Raw genomic sequence first — 18,191 nt, 5'->3', positions numbered from 1 at the left:
ACAAAACAGAGAAACCAAGACACTGCATCTATACAGGCCATCTATACAGCTTGGACTAGAAATAATGCAGCAAATCAATGATTTTGTAGATGAATGCAATGAAAGACTTTTAAATTGAGGATCTGTGAGTTTTCTGGTCTGTGGGCTTGTCTTGATTTAAAGAGTGGGTGGTACTAAGGCTAGAGATGTTCTAGCCAACTTAAGGAGAAGAGAAAACAGAGAAGTGTTTACGGAATGACTTTGCTGTTGGACATGCCCCAAATGCAGCTTGAGAACATTGGGCAGTTACCACCCTGCTACCTCAGTCCCTGCCAACTTGGATAAGAAGCAGCAAAGTTGACCTGTTTTGGCTCTGGAACAAGGCGAGGGAGTGCACCAGCAGGCACGGGAAGGAAGAAGTTGTGAAATGAAAGGCATGAAAAAGACATGACTGTGATCTTTTCTTTTGCTTTTGTTATGTCAATGTCTTCATGGCCTCCTCAACAAACATGGTAAGGTGGTATCGACTAGGGTTTTGTACTTTACCCCCACGCAGAGCTTGGGGCTACAGGGGCCTAGCTGGGGCAACAGAAGGCAGTAAATTCAGTTAATTCTGATTTTTTTATTTTCTGGAATAGTACTTTGCTAAAAGGTTTGAAAATCATTGCTTAATTCATGTAATTAGCTTTTAAAGAAACTAAAGCTTGAGAAACTCAATGTAAAATTTTAAGTATCAGATGAAAGCTCATTGAAGTAACTGAGGTTTTTTTTTTTTTTTTTTTTTTTTTAATCCCTGTTGTCTAGAGGATACTATGTAATGCCAGGGATTTGTCTGATTCTATTGTGTGCAAGGCTAGTTCCTTAACTCCTGTATTCTTTCTCTGACCTCAGTAATTGGGTTCTTGATCTGGCTATATAGGAATTTTCTGGACAGTAAATTAGTAAACAGAAATAAAGCATCTGAGGTTAGGAACTCCAATTTTTTTTTTCTTTTAAATCACCTCAGGCTGACTCTGGTAGGAAAGACTAGAAACTGGATTTAGAGACAACTCTTTCTCATTGCCCACCCCCAGCACTACTCCCAAACTTCTGATATATCTTAAAGCTGTTAGTGTTTATAATAGAGCTCTGTATTGCATTGGTTGCCTTACTGTGTATGGGAAATATAGCATGTGATATTAAGCATTTAGTCAGCACTCAATTCTTAAGGGAAAAAGGTAAGTTTTAGGGAAAAGTATCTGTTGTCCTTATAAATAAGATATACAGTTAAAGTGGATGCATCATACAGGGTTTATATTCCTGTGTGATCATAAGGGGGTTATTATCAGGAACTCTTGAAAAATCAGTATTTGAGAAGATGGCAAACATATGAGTACACTTATATTTTTTATGCAAAATATTCCTCAAAATACTAAGTTTGGGGTAGGAGTTGTTTTAATTAAAATTTTATGTTTTGGGGCATGGGAGATAGCTCAAAGGCTCCTTTGCATGTGGAATAACTGTGTTCTGACCCTAGTACTGGATGGTCCTCCAGTGTCCACAGGAAGTAATAATCACTGAACTGGAAGTTAGCTCTGAGTACCACTTTTTTTTTGGGGGGGGGGCCACACCGGCGGTGCTCAGGGGTTACTCCTGGCTGCCTGCTCAGAAATAGCTCCAGGCAGGCACAAGGGACCATATGGGACAACGGGATTCGAACCAACCACCTTTGGTCCTGGATCGGCTGCTTGCAAGGCAGACGCCGCTGTGCTATCTCTCCGGGCCCCTGAGTACCACTTTTATGCTTTAATTTTTTAAAATATTTTTCACTTTTGAGGAAAATAGATGCATGAAAAAACTGCCCCCAATTAGGAAATTGGTCTCTTATAGCTGGTATCTTTCTATGGCTGAATCTGTCCTCAGCACTTTCCCATTCATAACTATCACTGTCAGTTTATTTTAATTATTCAAAATGTCCCACACAAACAAGCTGATCTTCCTCTTCTAGATGCTTTATCATGCAGGTAGAAATCCACATTCTTCCATAGCTTACTTTCTCTTTGGTTTTATGCTCTGGATATCATTCCTTATCAGACAATACAGGAGGTCCAGGCTTATTGTTGTAAATATATTTAACTGATGCTGACATCTTTCCATATAGCTTTAGTTTTTGGTTTTGTTTTGCTGATTACAGATACATTTTGCCACAGTCACACCACAGTTCAACCACTGTGACTCTACTGAAAGGCAATCACTATCTTGATATTATTTTGCATCTTTCCTGTCTGTTTTATATAATTCATACACTTATATTTCATGGTACAATTTTAGCGCAATTTATTTATCCACAATCCTAATTTTAAGATAGTTAAGGTAGACTAGGTAGTTTTCTTGTTATTTTTTCCCCTTGCTGTTAAAACAGCCTTTTATTTTATTTTATTTTATTTTATTTTATTGCTGTTAAAAGTTACAGCTCTTTCAGCTTCTATTGCCTTTGGGCATTTGATATTCCCCTACACAGTTTCTTTATATCCCATATAGGAGAAAGATCATTCTAAGTCTGTTCCTCTCCTACTGACTGACTAGACTCAACATAGTCTTCAGAATAAAGCGTACCACTGGAATTTGGGAGATTGGGAAAAAGTTAGGGAAGGGAATGTTAGGATAATAGTGCAGGGGAAAATTGCCTGTCATTAGGGCAGGATGACTAGAAAGAAAACTGGGGTCATTGATGGAGAGCCTTGCAAATGGCTGAGCTGGAGTCTACCCCTAGCACCTCATGTGGTCCTTAAGCCCCTCCAGGAGAGATCTCTGAGCACAGAGCTAAAGTAAACCCTTTGCTTCTCCTCCTTAGTTTATAGGAATCTTTTAGGAATCTTGATGTTAATACTCAGTTAATACTCAACTATATATATATATATATATATATATATATATATATATATATATATATATATATAGTAATTAATTTCTCTCAATTGTGGCTTTCATCCTTGCCTTTGGTGTCTTTTTCCAGCAGAATTCTTCAGGGACCACATCCCAAGGTGTTGGTGGGTGGCATGTAGTGTCAGACCCTCAGCCCAGAACATTTCACATGTGTGCATTGAAATTATTTGAGTACATCTACAGCCCAGGAGTATTTTTCTTTTTTTTTTGGGGGGGGGAACATGGTAGTGCTCAGGGTTACTCCTGGATCTGCCCTCAGAAATCGCCCCTGACAGGCTTGGGGGACCATGTGGGATGCTGGGAATTTAAACCGGGTCCAACCCAGGTATGTTGTGCTATCTCTCTGGCCCTACATTTTAATGTATTAAAATTCTCTGTTAATTCTCAGATATAAGAAACATAAAATATATGAGAAAGGTATTTTTCTTTTTAACTCTGAGCTTCTCTCAGCACATTTGAGCTTTGAAAGGCCTGGTGGGTGTATTGTTATGGCATGAAGTGGGATGTTATTTTTTCTGCCCTGTATATGAGCCAGTTGTGGCCATGGGCTTGGTGCCATTTGTCTCAAGTCAGGATACCCTTGTGACAGGTAATCCCATCTCTGTTTCATAACAAGTTTCCTAAGTGAATCATCAGTCAGCATCAGTTTATTGTGTTCTTTTGGTTTATTTTTAAATCCTTGCCCCAATTCTTCATGGTTAAATAATGAATAGGCTATGATTAGCCCAGTGGCACAATTGTGCATTCCTTAGTCATTTTTCTCAAAAATGATCACTAGCTTGATCTCTTTTATCTTCCATAAGAACTTTGGAATATGAGTTTATGGAGAGCCTTTGGAGTTCTGATTGAAATCACAGTCATTCAAAGATAGAATATAAACTCATGGGAGAATTGATTGAATTTCCATAATGACTGGATTTCCATCTCAGTTTTCCATTTAACTAAAGCATCTTTTATGTCTCATCCACATAGGTCTTGCTTATATTTTCCTACATTTTTCCTTTTTAAATGAGCTATATTGCAATTTATCATGTATATAATTTTACATGTACATATGTATACATATAATTTATTAGTGTAGTGATATTCATTATTTTCTCTACTGCTTAAAATCTTGACTATAATTGTATTTTCCCCATTTTCTATTTTTCTCTCAACTAAGTTTTGCCTAGTTATTTAATTTATTAGTCTTCTAAAAGAGCTAATATTTTAATCTATTGATTCCTTATTTATTTATTTATTTATTTATTTATTTATTTATTTATTTATTTATTTTTGGCTTTTTGGGCACCACCCAGTGGTGCTCAGGAGTTACTCCTGGCTCTGCACTCAGAAATCACTCCTGGCAGGCTTGGGTGAACATGGGATGCTGGGATTGAACCTGAGTTGGCTGTGTGTAAGGCAAACTCCCTACCACTGTGCTATCTCTCTGGCCCCTATTGGTTTTTTTTTTTTTTTGTTTTGTTTTACTCTTTCTATTTCTTCATCCTCTGTTATGATTTATGTTTAAGATATAGTAGGTCTTGTAAAATGTTTCTTGGCTCAATGATATTTTCTTATAGGACTAATAAGATAAAATAATCTCATCCAAGGGTTTCTTATTGCTGTTTTACCAAAGTCACTGTTTCCAAGAGCTATCAGGATATAAAGTGAGGACTTACTGTCCATACTTTCTTCTCTTCATTACATGTACTTAAGACTTTAAATCTGTGTTTTGTTTAAACTGCATACAATTATTACTTTCTTTGTCTGATTAGTGTTAAACATTTGGTAATTTTCTTTTTACATGAACTTTATAAAATCCTATTTTATCACCATGATACAAAATTATTCATAGTTGAGTTTAGACATACCACCAGTGTTCCCAGGTTTTCTTCACAACCACTTTCCCTGCCATCTTTACAGGCACCTTTTTCAGTTTGGTTGTTAAAGTTTGGGTCTCATGATTTCAGTGTTATTGACTCTGGTTTGAATATATAGGTGTTAATTCTTCAACACCACAGATGTACCTGAATTCTTTTGACTCTTATCACTGATGCTTCCTATCAATATCTCTTTCCCTTTCCCTCTACTCTTATTTTTTTTCCTTCTTTTTCCTAGAGAAGAAGGGTGACCTTGGGCCAACGGTGTCTTGGGCCAAGACAAACACCTTTCCCATTGTGCTATTACTGTGGCCTATGAAATCTTAACTATTGTACTGAGTGTTGCAATGAATAATGATGTGCATGTGTTCTTTTGAATTAATTTTTCTGTCCTACAGTAGATACCCAAAGTGGAATTGCTGGGTCATACAGCAGCTCAATTCTGAATTTACAGAGAACCTTCCATACTGTTTTCCATAAAGGTTGATCCAGGCAACATTCTCATCAACAGTAGGTGAGAGTTTTTTTTCCCATCACATGCCCACTAATACTGACAGTTCCTAGTATTTTTGATGTGTCATTCTCACTGGTGTGATCTGGTATCTCTTTATGTATTGATTTGGATTTCCCTAATAATAAGTGATAATGAGCATTTTTTATGTGCTGTTGGTCTTCTGAGAAGTGTCTGTTCATTTCCTCTCCCATTTTTGGATAGAAATTTTATATTTTTTTGGTTTATTGATTAAAGTGAGTACTTTATATATCCTGAACATCAGCTTTTTAATATGATTGTTGAATGAAAATATCTTATTCACTCAGTTAACTGTCTATTAGTCTTAGCCCATATTTATTTTTCTATACAGAAACATTTTAGTTTGATGTAGTCTCATTGTTTAGTTTTGATTTTGATACCAATGGCATCATATCATTGAAGAATTTTTTTTTAACTCTAGGTCTTGGAATATTCTTTTTTTTTTTTTTTTTTTGGGCCACACCCAGTAACGCTTAGGGGTTACTCCTGGCTATGTGCTCAGAAGTTGCTCCTGGCTTGGGGGACCATATGGGACACCGGGGGATCGAACGGCGGTCCGTCCAAGGTTAGCGCAGGCAAGGCAGGCACCTTACCTTTAGCGCCACCGCCCGGCCCCCGTCTTGGAATATTCTACCTATATTTTTTTCATGTTACTTTATAGACTCAGACCAGATCTCAAGATCTTTGATCCACTTTGAGTTTATTTTTGTGTAATGTGTGAGAAATGGATCCAGCTTCAATTTCTCACACATGGTTATCCAAGTGTTCCAACACCATTTGTTAAATAGGCTATCTTTATTCTATTTCATGTTCTCAGCTCTTTGTAAAAAATTAGCTGACCATATATATGGGGGGTTGTTTATGAAAATTCTATTTTGCTATTGTTCAGAGTTTCTATTTCTGTACCACACTGTTTTGATCACTATGTCTTTATAGTGTAGCTTTATGTTTGGTCAGAGATGCCTCCCAGTTTCTTATTTTCAGTATGATACTGGCTATCTGTAATCTTTTACAATTCCACACAAACTTTATAATTGACTGTTTCCTGTTCTTGCAGAATGTTTTCTGAATTTGGGTAGGGATTGCACTAAATCTATATAGTAGTTTAGGTAGGATGGAGATTTTAAAAATATTGATGCTTGGGACCGGGAAGGTGGCGCTAGAGTAGCAAGCGCTACCGTAGTACGGACCGTGGTTCGATCCCCCCGCATCCCATATGGTCCCCCCAAGCCAGGAGTGATTTCTGAGTGCATAGCCAGGAGTAACCCCTGAGTGTCAAACGGGTATGGCCCAAAAATAAAAAAAAATATTGATACTTTTAATTCACAAGCATGTTTTACATTTCAGAAGGTATTCTTCAATTTCTTTCTTAAGTGTTTTAAGTTTTTATAGTATAGGTTTTGTACTTTTTTTCTAATAATATCTTTATTTGAGCACTATAGTTACAAACATATTTATAGTTGGGTTTCAATCATAAAATGTATGTCCCCCCTTCACCAATGCAATCTTCCAGCCACCAATGTTCCCCATCTCTCTCCTCTCCAACCCCTTGCCTGCTTCTGAGACAGGCATGCTATTTCTCTCACTCACTATCATTATCACGATAGTTGTTAATGTAGTTATTTCTCTAACTGTGCTCACCACTCTCTGTGGTAAGCTTCATATTGTGGGCTGGTCCTTCTAGTCCTTATCTCTATTGTTTCTATATATTATTACCATACTGTTTTATTTTTCTTAAATCCCACAGATGAGTGAGACTATTATGTGTCTATCTCTTTCCCTCTGACTTATTTCACTGAGCATAATAGTTTCCATGTTCATCCATGTATAGGAAAATTTCATGACTTCATTTTTCTAACAGTTGCATAGTATTCCATTGTGTATATGAACCACAGTTTCTTTAACTATTCATCTGTTGTGGTTTTGCACTTCTTTTGTTAAGTTGATTCCTAGGTATTTGACGCTTTTGGATACTATTTTAAAAGGGATAGACTCTTTAATCTCTTTCTCCATAGTCATTATTTGTGTATAGGATTACAACCAATTTTCTCTTTGATCTCTTTCTCCATAGTCATTATTGTGTATAGGAATACAACCGGTTTTTGTGTATTGACGTTGTAGCCAGCCACTCTGCTATATTGGTTTATTGTTTCTAGGAGCTTTTTTGTGGACTCTTTAGGGATTTTAATATATATCATTATGTCCTCTGAAAATAGAGATAGTTTGAATTTCTCTTTGCCAATTTGAATCCCTTTGATTTCCTTTTTTTGCCTGATTGAATAGGAGTGAAAATGGTGGGCATCCTTGTCTTGTGCCTAACCTCAGTAGGAATGCTTTCAGTATTTAAACATTAAGAATACTATTTACTATTGGCTTTTTTGTAGATAGTAATTCTTGTCTTGAGGAAAATTCTTTCCATTCTTATTTTATTAATTTTTTTTGTTTGTTTTTGGGTCACACCCTGCAGCGCTCAGGGAGCACTCCTGGTTCCATGCTCAGAAATTGCTCCTGGCAGGCTCAAGACCATATTTTCATTTGAATGATAAAAAATTAGTAAAAAAAACTTTCTCTGCATTGATTGATATGATCATATAATTTTTAGTTTTCCTTTTACTGATATGGCATATTAAGTTAATTGATTTGCATATATTGGGTTGCTGCAGCAATGGTGGCATCAGATCTGCACAAAAGAAGGAACTTCAGCCCACCCTCACCAGTAGAGGCCATACCCTGGTGTACGGGTCCCCAAGAGAGAGATTTGTGTGTATGTGGAGTCATCCTCTCATCTCTGGAATGAATCTGACTTGGTCATGGTATATAAATTTTTGATGTGCTGTTGAATTTGATTTGCTAAGGTTTTATTGAGAATTTTTGCATCAATGTTCATCAAGGAGAAGGATCTGAAATTTTTTTTTGTATTGTTACTGTAAGCTTTATATATTAGTGTAGTTAATGTTAGTTATTCATATAAGGTGTTAGGAAAGAGTCCTGTTTTGTGGATATTTTGAAAGAGCTTAAGGATAAACAGCAATAAACCTCTGGAGGTTTGATTGATAAAACTCACCTGTAAAATTTTTATAATCTGGAGATGCTTTTATTCTTAAGATAATCTTTTTTTTTTTTTTGGTTTTTGGGTCACAGCCAGCAGCACTCAGGAGTTACTCCTGGCTCTATGCTCAGAAATCGCTCCTGGCAGGCTCAGGGGACCATATGGGATGCCGGGATTTGAGACACCATCCTTCTGTATGCAAGGCAAACTCCATGCTATCTCTCCGGCCCCTATTCTTAAGATATTCTTGATTACTGTTTCTATTTTCTTCTTATGATTGACTTGTTCAGACTTTCTTCTTCCTCCTCCTCAGTTTTGGGAGATAACATTATTTTTAGGAATTTATCCATTTCCTCTAAGTTTTCCAGCTTAATGAGATAGAATTGTTAATAGTAAGTTCTCATAATGTCTCAAGTTTCTGAGGGTTTTGTTGCACTTTTTTTCCCTTTAATTTCTGATCTGATTTATTTGAGCACTTTATCTGCTCATGAGTCTAACCTGTTTGTCTATCCTGTTTATTCTTTCAAAGAACCAGTTCCTGGTTTCATTAATGCTTTATATTGCTTTCTTGGCTTCTATTTTTTTATTTCCACCTTGGTATTTACTGTTTCTTTTCTTCTGGTAGTCTTTGGGTTCATTTATTTTGTTGGTTCTCCAGATAATTTAAGGTTTGCATTTAGGTTGCTGATTTTAACTTTTTTCTTTTAACTTTTCTTATGTAGGCCTATATTACTATGTGTTTTTTCCCTAAGTACTGCTTTTGCTATGTCCCATAGATTTTAATAACTTGTTTTTTCATTATCATTAATCATAAAAATATTTTTATTTCTTCTTTGATTTACTTTTTGATACAGTTGTTCTTTAGCAGTATGTTGTCTATTTCAGGCAAGCAGTGCTTGGATCAACCACAGTCATTCCTGGGGTAAACCTGTGTTCTTCTACTTGAACTGTCTCCTTGGCATCTCTTTACTTTACTTTCATTTCTACTTAAGATGATTTATCCTCCCCCTTCTCTTTACTGGAGATTTCCTGTCTGCCTCTAATTACGATAAGTTTCAGAAGTCTCTTGTGAGGAATGAAAGTCTCAGCTTTCCAGACACTGTTTCACAGAGGTTTGGACTTTTCTGTTCTCATTTAGTGGTCAGGTAGTTTTTCCCCCAAGGGCATCTCTTTTGTTCCCCAAATCTATGTCCAGGAGCTCAGAGGGGTGCCTAATGCAGCTTCTGAATTTAAACAGAATGATAAGCAAGATCCTTGAGTAGACTGATCTTCTCTGCCTGATATGATAGAAATATAGAGATATAGGTCCTGAAGAATACCCTATTTCTATCATTTCTATCCCTTCCTTCCTTTCTTCCTTCCTTTCCTCCCTCCCTCCTTTTCCCCTCCTTCTTCCTTCCCTCCTTTCTTCCCTCCTCCTTCCTTCCCTCCTTCCCTCCTTCCATCCCTCCCTCCTTCCTGCCTTCCCTCCCTCCTTCCCTCCTTACTTCCCTCCCTCCTTCCTGCCTTCCCTCCCTCCCTCCTTCCTTCCTTCCTTCCCTCCCTCCTTCCTTATTTCCCCCTTCCTTCCCTCCCTCCTTCCTGTCTTCCCTCCCTCCTTCCTTCCTTCCTTTCCTCCCTCCTTTCTTCCCTCCTTCCTTCTTTCCCCCTTCCTTCCCGCCTTCCTTCCATCTCTCCTTCCTTCCATCTTCTTCCTTCCTTTTCCTTCCTTCCTTCCTTTCTTCCTTCCTTCCTTCCTCCCTCCCTCCCTCCCTCCCTCCCTCCCTCCCTCCCCCCTCCCTCCCTCCCTCCCTCCTTCCTTCCTTCCTTCCTTCCTTCCTTCCTTCCTTCCTTCCTTCCTTCCTTCCTTCCTTCCTTCCTTCCTTCCTTCCTTCCTTCCTTCCTTCTTTTCCTCAGAGTTTATTACTGGCAGTGCTCAGGGAACCAATGTGGTATGGGGGAAGAAACAGGGGTGGATTGTGTGCAATGTAAGGCAAATGCCTTAACACCTGTACTATCTCTCTGGCCTTGTTTTCTTTCTTTATTCTAAAATATTTTACTTTTGAGCTCAGATATTTATTTTAAAAAATTGCAGTTGCATTTTATTTTATTTTATTGGATTTTGGGTTACTTTTTTCTCTGTGCTCAGAAATAACTCCTGGCAGACTTGGGGGACTATATGGAATGCAGAAAAATAAAATCCGTCGGCCGTGTGCAAGGCAAATGCCCTACCCCCTGTGCTCTAACACCTTAGTTGCATTTTAACTAGCATTTTTTGTTTGTTTGTTTGTTTGTTTGTTTTGTCCACACCTGTCTGTGCTTAGGATAACTCCTGGCTCTGCATTCAGGGATTACTCTGAGTGAGCTTGGGAGATCAAATGGGGTGCCAAGTATTGAACATGGGTTGGCTAAATGCAAGGCAAATGCCCTATCCACTGTACTCTCACTCCAGCCTTAACTAGCATTTTTATGTGTCATCACCAATTGGCTACATATTAAAAAGCTGTGAGCATTGATTTATTTTTCAGAATATTTTCAGGTTCCAGGTGTCAACTTATACCTTGAATTTTTCCCCCCTGAGTTCCTCAACTTTTATTTAGCTATTTTATAAGTAGACACCCCCAATTTTGCTTTTTAATATTTGTGATTCACTCTGAAGCTCTGAATGACTTTTGTTCTAGCTTTTCCTCAGATGACATTGTCTTTTCTAATAAGGCAAAGAAGGTCTTCACTAGTTAGTCAGGCACCAGGCTCTGACCACCTTCAGAGTCCAGTAAGAATATAAAACTTCTCTGCTGAAGTTCCCAGGTACATTGCATTACCCTTTAGTTTCTATGGTGATAGCCCAGGCAAGACCCCATCTTTCCAGTTGTGCATGCCCCTAGCTGATGGAAACAGACCTGTTCTTTCCAGCAGGTTCCAATACAGAACAGTGGGGCCCTTATTTCTGGTCACTTTTTTTTTTTGCTTTGTAGCTCCCTCCAGCCACAAGCATTCTCTGGGCAGCTGTCTGAATTAGCATCGAGATTGACTAACATCAGAGCAGCTGTGGTCCAAGCATTGCCTGGCAAGAGCACATTCCCCAGTGGACCCAGAGAGCTGCCTTGATTTCTATTTCAAGACCAGTATCTTAGAACAAACCCACATAGATAAGTGGGAGACTTTAGCAAGTATCTTGGATCCTACACTCAGAAGGGCCCAATGCTTGAGTTACTACCCTGCTGTTGATATGTTAGAATGTTTAATAACTTTTGGATAAAGTTTCAAAACAAGAAGTTTGGAAGTTCTAAATATTTGTTCTTAGGAGAAACAGAGAACATCACTGCCATTTGGAAAAGTGGGTAAGACTTTGGTGACTAATACAGCCTCTGAGGCCACCCTATCAGGTGTAATTATTTAAAGTGTTAAAAAAAATTTAGAAAGCATATTTGAGATTAAAAGAAAAAAACATTCACCTGAGTCCCTCCCAAGGTCAAGTAAGGAGCACAGGTTTCAAAAAAAATTTTAATTGTCAGCAATGTTTTAGAAATTTAAAAGCAGGGGGCCGGGCGGTGGCGCTGAAGGTAAGGTGCCTGCCTTGCCTGCGCTAGCCTTGGACGGACCGCGGTTCGATCCCCCGGTGTCCCATATGGTCCCCCAAGCCAGGAGCAACTTCTGAGCACATAGCCAGGAATAACCCCTGAGCGTTACCGGGTGTGGCCCAAACCCCCCCCCCCCCCAAAAAAGAAAGAAATTTAAAAGCAAAGGAAATTTCAACAAATTTTATTATTTTTTTCTCAGAGATCAAGATAGTTTTTTTTTTTTTTGCCACACCCAGTGATGCTCAGGCGTTACTCCTGGCTTTGCTCTCAGAAATCGCTCCTGGTTCTGGGGTCCATCTGGGACGCAGGAGATCAAACCGTGATGCATCCTAGGCTAGCGCACGCGAGGCAGACGCTTAAATGTTTGCCCCTCCGCTCTGGCACCCCAAGGTAGTTTTTATGTAATAGAACTTAGTTAGAAAGATGCAAGGGGGAAAGGAATACATGGGCTTGAGAGAGAAAACAAGTAAAGAAACAAACATGTGAGATACATGTTCAAGGGAGAACACTGGCTTGAAGAGCAAGCTATTTTTTTTAATTTAAAAAAATTTTTTTTGATTTTGGGTCACACCCCGGCGGCGCTCCTGGCTCTATGCTCAGAAATCGCTCCTGGCAGTCTCGGGGGACCATATGGGATGTCGGGATTCGAACCACCAACCTTCTGAATGCAAAGCGAACGCCTTACCTCCATGCTATTTTTTAATTTTTAAGGTAACAATTTCAAATAGTTTTTTTTTCTTTTTGGGCCACACCCGTTGACTCTCATGGGTTACTCCTGGCTATGCGCTCAGAAATGGCTCCTGGCTTGGGGGAGCATATGGGACACCTGGGAATCGAACTGAGGTCGGGTGCAAGGCAAATGCCCTATCGCTTGCGCCCTTTAAAAACTGGCCCTTTAAAAACCATTTTTAATGAAGTATTAGGATTTGCAATACTATTATACTATACACAGTACTAAAAACCTTTATAAGCCCTGAGAACTAGTCTAGGGGATAAGTTGCTTAACATCATGATGTATTAGTATAAATAATAAAATTTAAGAAAGCCAGTTGCTCTCCTTTCCTTTCCTGTAATTATTTAGAAGGTATGGGGGATGGATGGCAAGGAGAGGATAAATTGGAGAAAATGGCAGAATCTAGTGAATATAACTTTTATTAACTAAGAATGAATTAACATTGCCCTTGGTAGTGTCTAGAGCTCTGTTTACTTACCTTCCTTTTATTTTTTGGGGGGGCTTTTGGGCCATGTCCGGTAGTGCTCAGGGGTTACTCCTGGTTCTGTGCTTAGAATTTGCTCCTGGCAGGCTCAGGAGACCATATGGGATGCTGGGGATTGAATCCAGGTCCCTCCTGGGTTGGGGGCATGCAAGGCAAATGCCCAACTGCCCAACCACTGTGCTATCATTCTGGGCCCTTTACTTAACTTTCTTATCTTTTTTTTTTTTTTTTTTGGTTTTTTTGGGCCACACCCTGTGACGCTCAGGGGTTACTCCTGGCTATGCGCTCAGAAGTTGCTCCTGGCTTCTTGGGGGACCATATGGGACGCCGGGGGATCGAACCGCGGTCCGTCCTAGGCTAGCGCAGGCAAGGCAGGCACCTTACCTCCAGCGCCACCGCCCGGCCCCAACTTTCTTATCTTATCTTTTTTTTTTTTTTTTTTTTTGGGTCACACCCGGCATCGCTCAGGGGTTACTCCTGGCTCTATGCTCAGAAATCGCTCCTGGCAGGCTCAGGGGACCATATGGGACACCGGGATTTGAACCGATGACCTTCTGCATGAAAGGCAAACACCTTACCCTCCATGCTATCTCTCCTTATCTTTTTGTTTTGTTTTGTTTTGTTTTGTTTTGGGGCCACACTCAGTGTTCAGGGGTTATTCTTGGCTATGCACTCAGGCTTGACTCCTGAATGGCTTGGGAGACCAAAATAGCTGCCAGGGATTGAACCTGGGTTGTCTGTGTGCAAGCAAGTGCTATACCCGCTACATTATTGTTCTGGCCCCACTACTGATCTTTCTAAATTGAAATCTGAAACTAGGAAAATAGAAGACAGAAAAACATATAAAACTTATAAATCACCTTTAAAGAGCAATATGGAAGAGGTCATAAAGTTTGAGAAAAGGAACAGTGAATAGAATGATAAATGGAATATTGCAACTGAAGCCATTTATAATTCAAGTTGCAATTTTCAATTTTAAAATCACCTTCAAATTAGGATCTAAAAATATAGCACAGGTATTGAACTTTTCTTACCCCTCCCTAGCAGTGTTTAGCTAAATGGGATTGACACTATGCTGATATGGAAATTTATACTTCCCTTTCCTAAATTGCCAGAGCGAGTCAATGTGAAATTTCTTTTTTTTTGTTTGTTTTTTGTTTGTTTTTGGGCCACCCCAGGTGGTGCTCAGAGGTTAACTCATGGGTCTATGCTCAGAAATTACTCCTGGCTGCTTTGGGGGTCCATATGGGATGCTGGGGATTGAACTTGGGTCAGCTACATATAAGGCAAATACCCTACCCACTGTGTTATTGCTCCAGTCCCTGTGTGAAATTTCTTATAGGTAACATCTGATGGATAGCCTTGACTATTAGATGGAAAGTTTAGTATGGGTATTTTCTGAGAAAGGCCTTAGGTATTGGGACCAGAGAGATAGCACAGTGGTGCATGTAGCCAATCCAGGACGAATGGTGGTTTGAGTACTGCATCCCATATGGTCCTTCGTGCCTGCCAGGAGTGATTTCTGAGCACAGAGCCAGGGGTAACCCCTGAGCGCTACTAAGTGTGACCCCCCTCACAACAACAACAACAACAACAAAAAAGGAAGGCTTTAGGTATGTATACAATCTTTCCGTGTTCCAGACTTTATTAGCTTTCTTTAATGGAAATATATTGGGGAGTATAGTTCAAGAACAAGAAAGTAACTATGACCTTTTGTGTCTTACTTGTATTTTTTAATTGATTCTTTAGCAAGACTTAGATTTTATCCTATAACAATTTTCTAAAATCAGGGCCGGAGAGATAGCATGGAGGTAGGACGTTTGTCTTGCATGCAGAAGGATGGTGGTTTGAGTCCCGGCATCCCATATGGTCCCTTGAGCCTGCCAGGAGCGATTTCTGAGCACAAAGCCAGGAGTAACCCCTGAGTGCTGCTGGATGTGACCCCAAAACCAAAAAAAAAAAAAAAAAAAAGATTTTCTAAAATCAGATTTAAGACATAAGAAGGTCTATGGGAACTTCGTTTTCCCCTGGAATTGTAGAGATAGATCCTTCCCATCTGTGAAAGGTAGGACACAAGATTAATTGCCTAGCTTATGAAGAAAATATTATATGGAAGAATGAGCTGCCTAAAGATGGCCCCTTCCAGTTTTAAAGGATTATGGAAGAAATAAGGACAACAAAGCTGCCAGGTTAGAAGCCAGGTTCTTGGCAAGGTCAAGTGAGGAGTTATGTTGGAAGGCGAGTTGAGAGATGAACTTAAACCACCACTCTTGGGCCCACAGAATCTGAGTGTACAAGTGACCCAACAAGCCCCATGGGTTCTAGTGAGACTCAGGAGACTGGAGACACAAGGTACTTCAAAAGCCTCCAGGTAACTGGGCAGCAACTTTGAGAAGAGTCACACTTTTGTTTATTTGTTTGTTTTTTTGTTTAGTTTTGGGCCACACCCGGCAGTGCTCAGGGGTTACTCCTGGCTATGCACTCAGAAATCGTTCCTGGCAGACACAGGGGACCATATGGGATGCCGGGATTCTAACCACTGTTCTTCTGCATGCAAGGCAAAGGCCTTAACTCCATGCCATCTCTCCGGCCCCAAGAGCCACACATTTAAGAGAGAAATAGTTAATAATTTTAAAAAGCCAGGCTAAGGTACCAGGAACATAGCACAGTGGGCAGGTGATTGCACGTGGCTGATCTGGGCTGGATTCCTAGTACCTAGTCACTGAGCCCTTCTAGGAGTGATCCTTGAGTGTAGAGCCAGGAGTAAATATGAAGCACTGCTGGGTTGTTTCAGAAACCAAAACCAGATTAAAAACAAAAGCAAAAAACCATGTCAGAAAAGTTGTACTTCAGTGGCTACTACTCCACTGAACAGATAATTCTAGACCCTCCATTCTCCTCTCATGAAGTCTTCCCTCTGATGCTCTGTGCCACCCAACTCTTACAAATCCCAGTTCACACTGTCATAAAAGAGGATAAGGATGTGAAGAGAAGGCTGTAAAGATAATTAATTTTTTTCCTAAAAAAAGAAAAGAATCCACACTGAGATTATAGGAATTATTAGCTGAACTAAATTTAACTTTTAGATTATTCCCTCCCAGTTACCTGTGCATGAACAAATTAATTAGGGAGAAACAATGAAGCTGCATATTTTCTTTCTTTCTTTTTTAAACACATCTCAATGGAATGAGTTTGTAATTCCATTACTAAGATATCTGGCTTATTGCCAGGTGAGTTATGGTGTGATGATTTTCACACATTTTGGCAAAGGTAGTATTAAGGGCCTGGAATACTGAGACTAATTGTTTGTGCCACCAACTCCAAGACAGAGCTGGTTATTCCGCTGATGGGTCAATGTCTTTCTTCACAGGCACTAACAACCTCATTTGAAAAGCTCATTGAAGCTTCTCTGAAAATTAGTTTTATTTTCACCCAAATATGAAGATTGGAGGTGCTCCAAATTGCTGGCTGAATAGTCAAGCTTGGGGAAAGAGGTACACTGGCAGATTGTGGTATCCTCTTGCTGGTGCAGTTCTCTAGTTATCTTCTTGTGCTTAGTGACTCATATCCAAGACTGAGGAGGCAAGATCTACTGGAACAAAATCCTACTATGTTTATCTGAAGCTAACATTCCCACCAGTCCCTTATCCCTATCAAATTGATCCTCTATGGGCTACAGCACCACCTGCAGGCCAACCCTAAAAAGTACATGGCCCAGGAAATGGAATTCCTGGATTAAATTCTTATGTAATTAATACATCTGATGTATGTAATATAATCTTCATAAATCATCTTTTTTACATAGTTTCCAGTATGCAGTAAAATTTATTATTCACTCTTTTTATTTTCTTTTTTCAATCACCAAAATATTTATGATTTCATATTTCAAGTACATTGGATTCTGATGGGCTTGCTTAGGCACTACTTCTTCCAGCCCTCTCCTGGGACTTCTTCTTAGGCACCAGCACCCTTCTTCCACTGCAATAAGGTCAACTTCAGGCTTCCAAGCTCTCTCCTAGGATTGTTGAAGGAGTGTATTACTTTAAGGCTCCAATTTCATTTTCCAGTTTACCCCATTTTCCATCTTATCCCAATGGTCTACCCTCTTCCCTAAGGTCCCATATATACATTACTTTGGGGAATGAATAGTGTAGATTATGGAAAGACACATGCAGACTGTAGCACGAATGTATGGCAAAATCAGTTTAAAAATGAAATCAGTGGAAAAAATGAAACTATGGGAAAAACAGGTTAGACATATATGATCACATTCTATTTTGAAAATATTCAATTTGAAATGTTTATTAGACATCTAATGGAAATGTTAAGTAGGTAGTTGAATATGTTTGGCAAGTCCGGAGCTCAGAGAAAATTTCAGGGCTGGAGAATATATAGATCTGAGAGCTTTTGACAAGGAGAGAGAAATGAAAGACACAGAATTGGGCAAGATCCTCAAAGTGAGTGGGTGTGTTTTTAAAGCAGAGAAGTTTGGGAGGCAGCATGCTGAAAAGCAGCCAATACTGGCTTCAGATGGAAGACAGACCCAGAAGATGGGGCAAAGTGGGGCATTATGGGCATCATGGGGCAAAGTCTGCTGAGAGGTACAGTGAGAAAAGGTCTGGGGATTTGACAAGATGCAGTTCACTGGTGATTCTGACAAAGATGACCTAAAAGGCATGGTAGGAAAGAAAACAGTACTGGAGGAGGCTAAGAAGAATATGAAGTGAAATAGTGAAAACACAAAGTATTGATGACTCATCTTCAAAATTCATCTTCAAATGGTTGAAGTTACGGGAACAGAGAAGCTGTGAAGAAAGGCAGAGGAGGGGAATTGGAAGGACAGCTGCATTTTCAGATGGAGAGATGACAGCTTGTGTGCTGATGGACATGTTCTACTGGAGTGGAAAAATGCAGAAACGGGAGAGAGTGGTAAAAGAAGAGTTGCAAAGATGAGAGAGATCAAGGGGTTGAAATGGGCATATTTCTAAGGACTTAAACTTTAGGACAGTTCCTTCATTAATAAGGAAGGAAAGATGAGCATTAACAAGCATGGTGATGAGAAACCAT

At 39.4% G+C, this 18,191-nt stretch overlaps 1 protein-coding gene across 1 annotated transcript in view; it reads left to right on the top strand.

Moving 5' to 3' along the window:
* Nucleotides 1–391: 391 nt before the first annotated feature.
* The window catches only part of ZNF280D (zinc finger protein 280D), a 224,735-nt gene continuing 206,935 nt past the window's right edge, over nt 392–18,191 (top strand). Inside the window, exon 1 of the mRNA XM_049773627.1 lies at nt 392–491. Within this exon, the coding sequence (XP_049629584.1) occupies nt 471–491 (21 nt within the window). The 5' untranslated portion in view covers nt 392–470. The remainder of the gene's footprint in view (nt 492–18,191) is intronic.

Source organism: Suncus etruscus, chromosome 5 (assembly GCF_024139225.1).
Source record: "Suncus etruscus isolate mSunEtr1 chromosome 5, mSunEtr1.pri.cur, whole genome shotgun sequence".
Classification (NCBI taxonomy): Eukaryota; Metazoa; Chordata; class Mammalia; order Eulipotyphla; family Soricidae; genus Suncus; species Suncus etruscus.
Note: the sequence above shows the minus strand (reverse complement) of the source record. Positions and strands in the feature narration are given on the sequence as shown.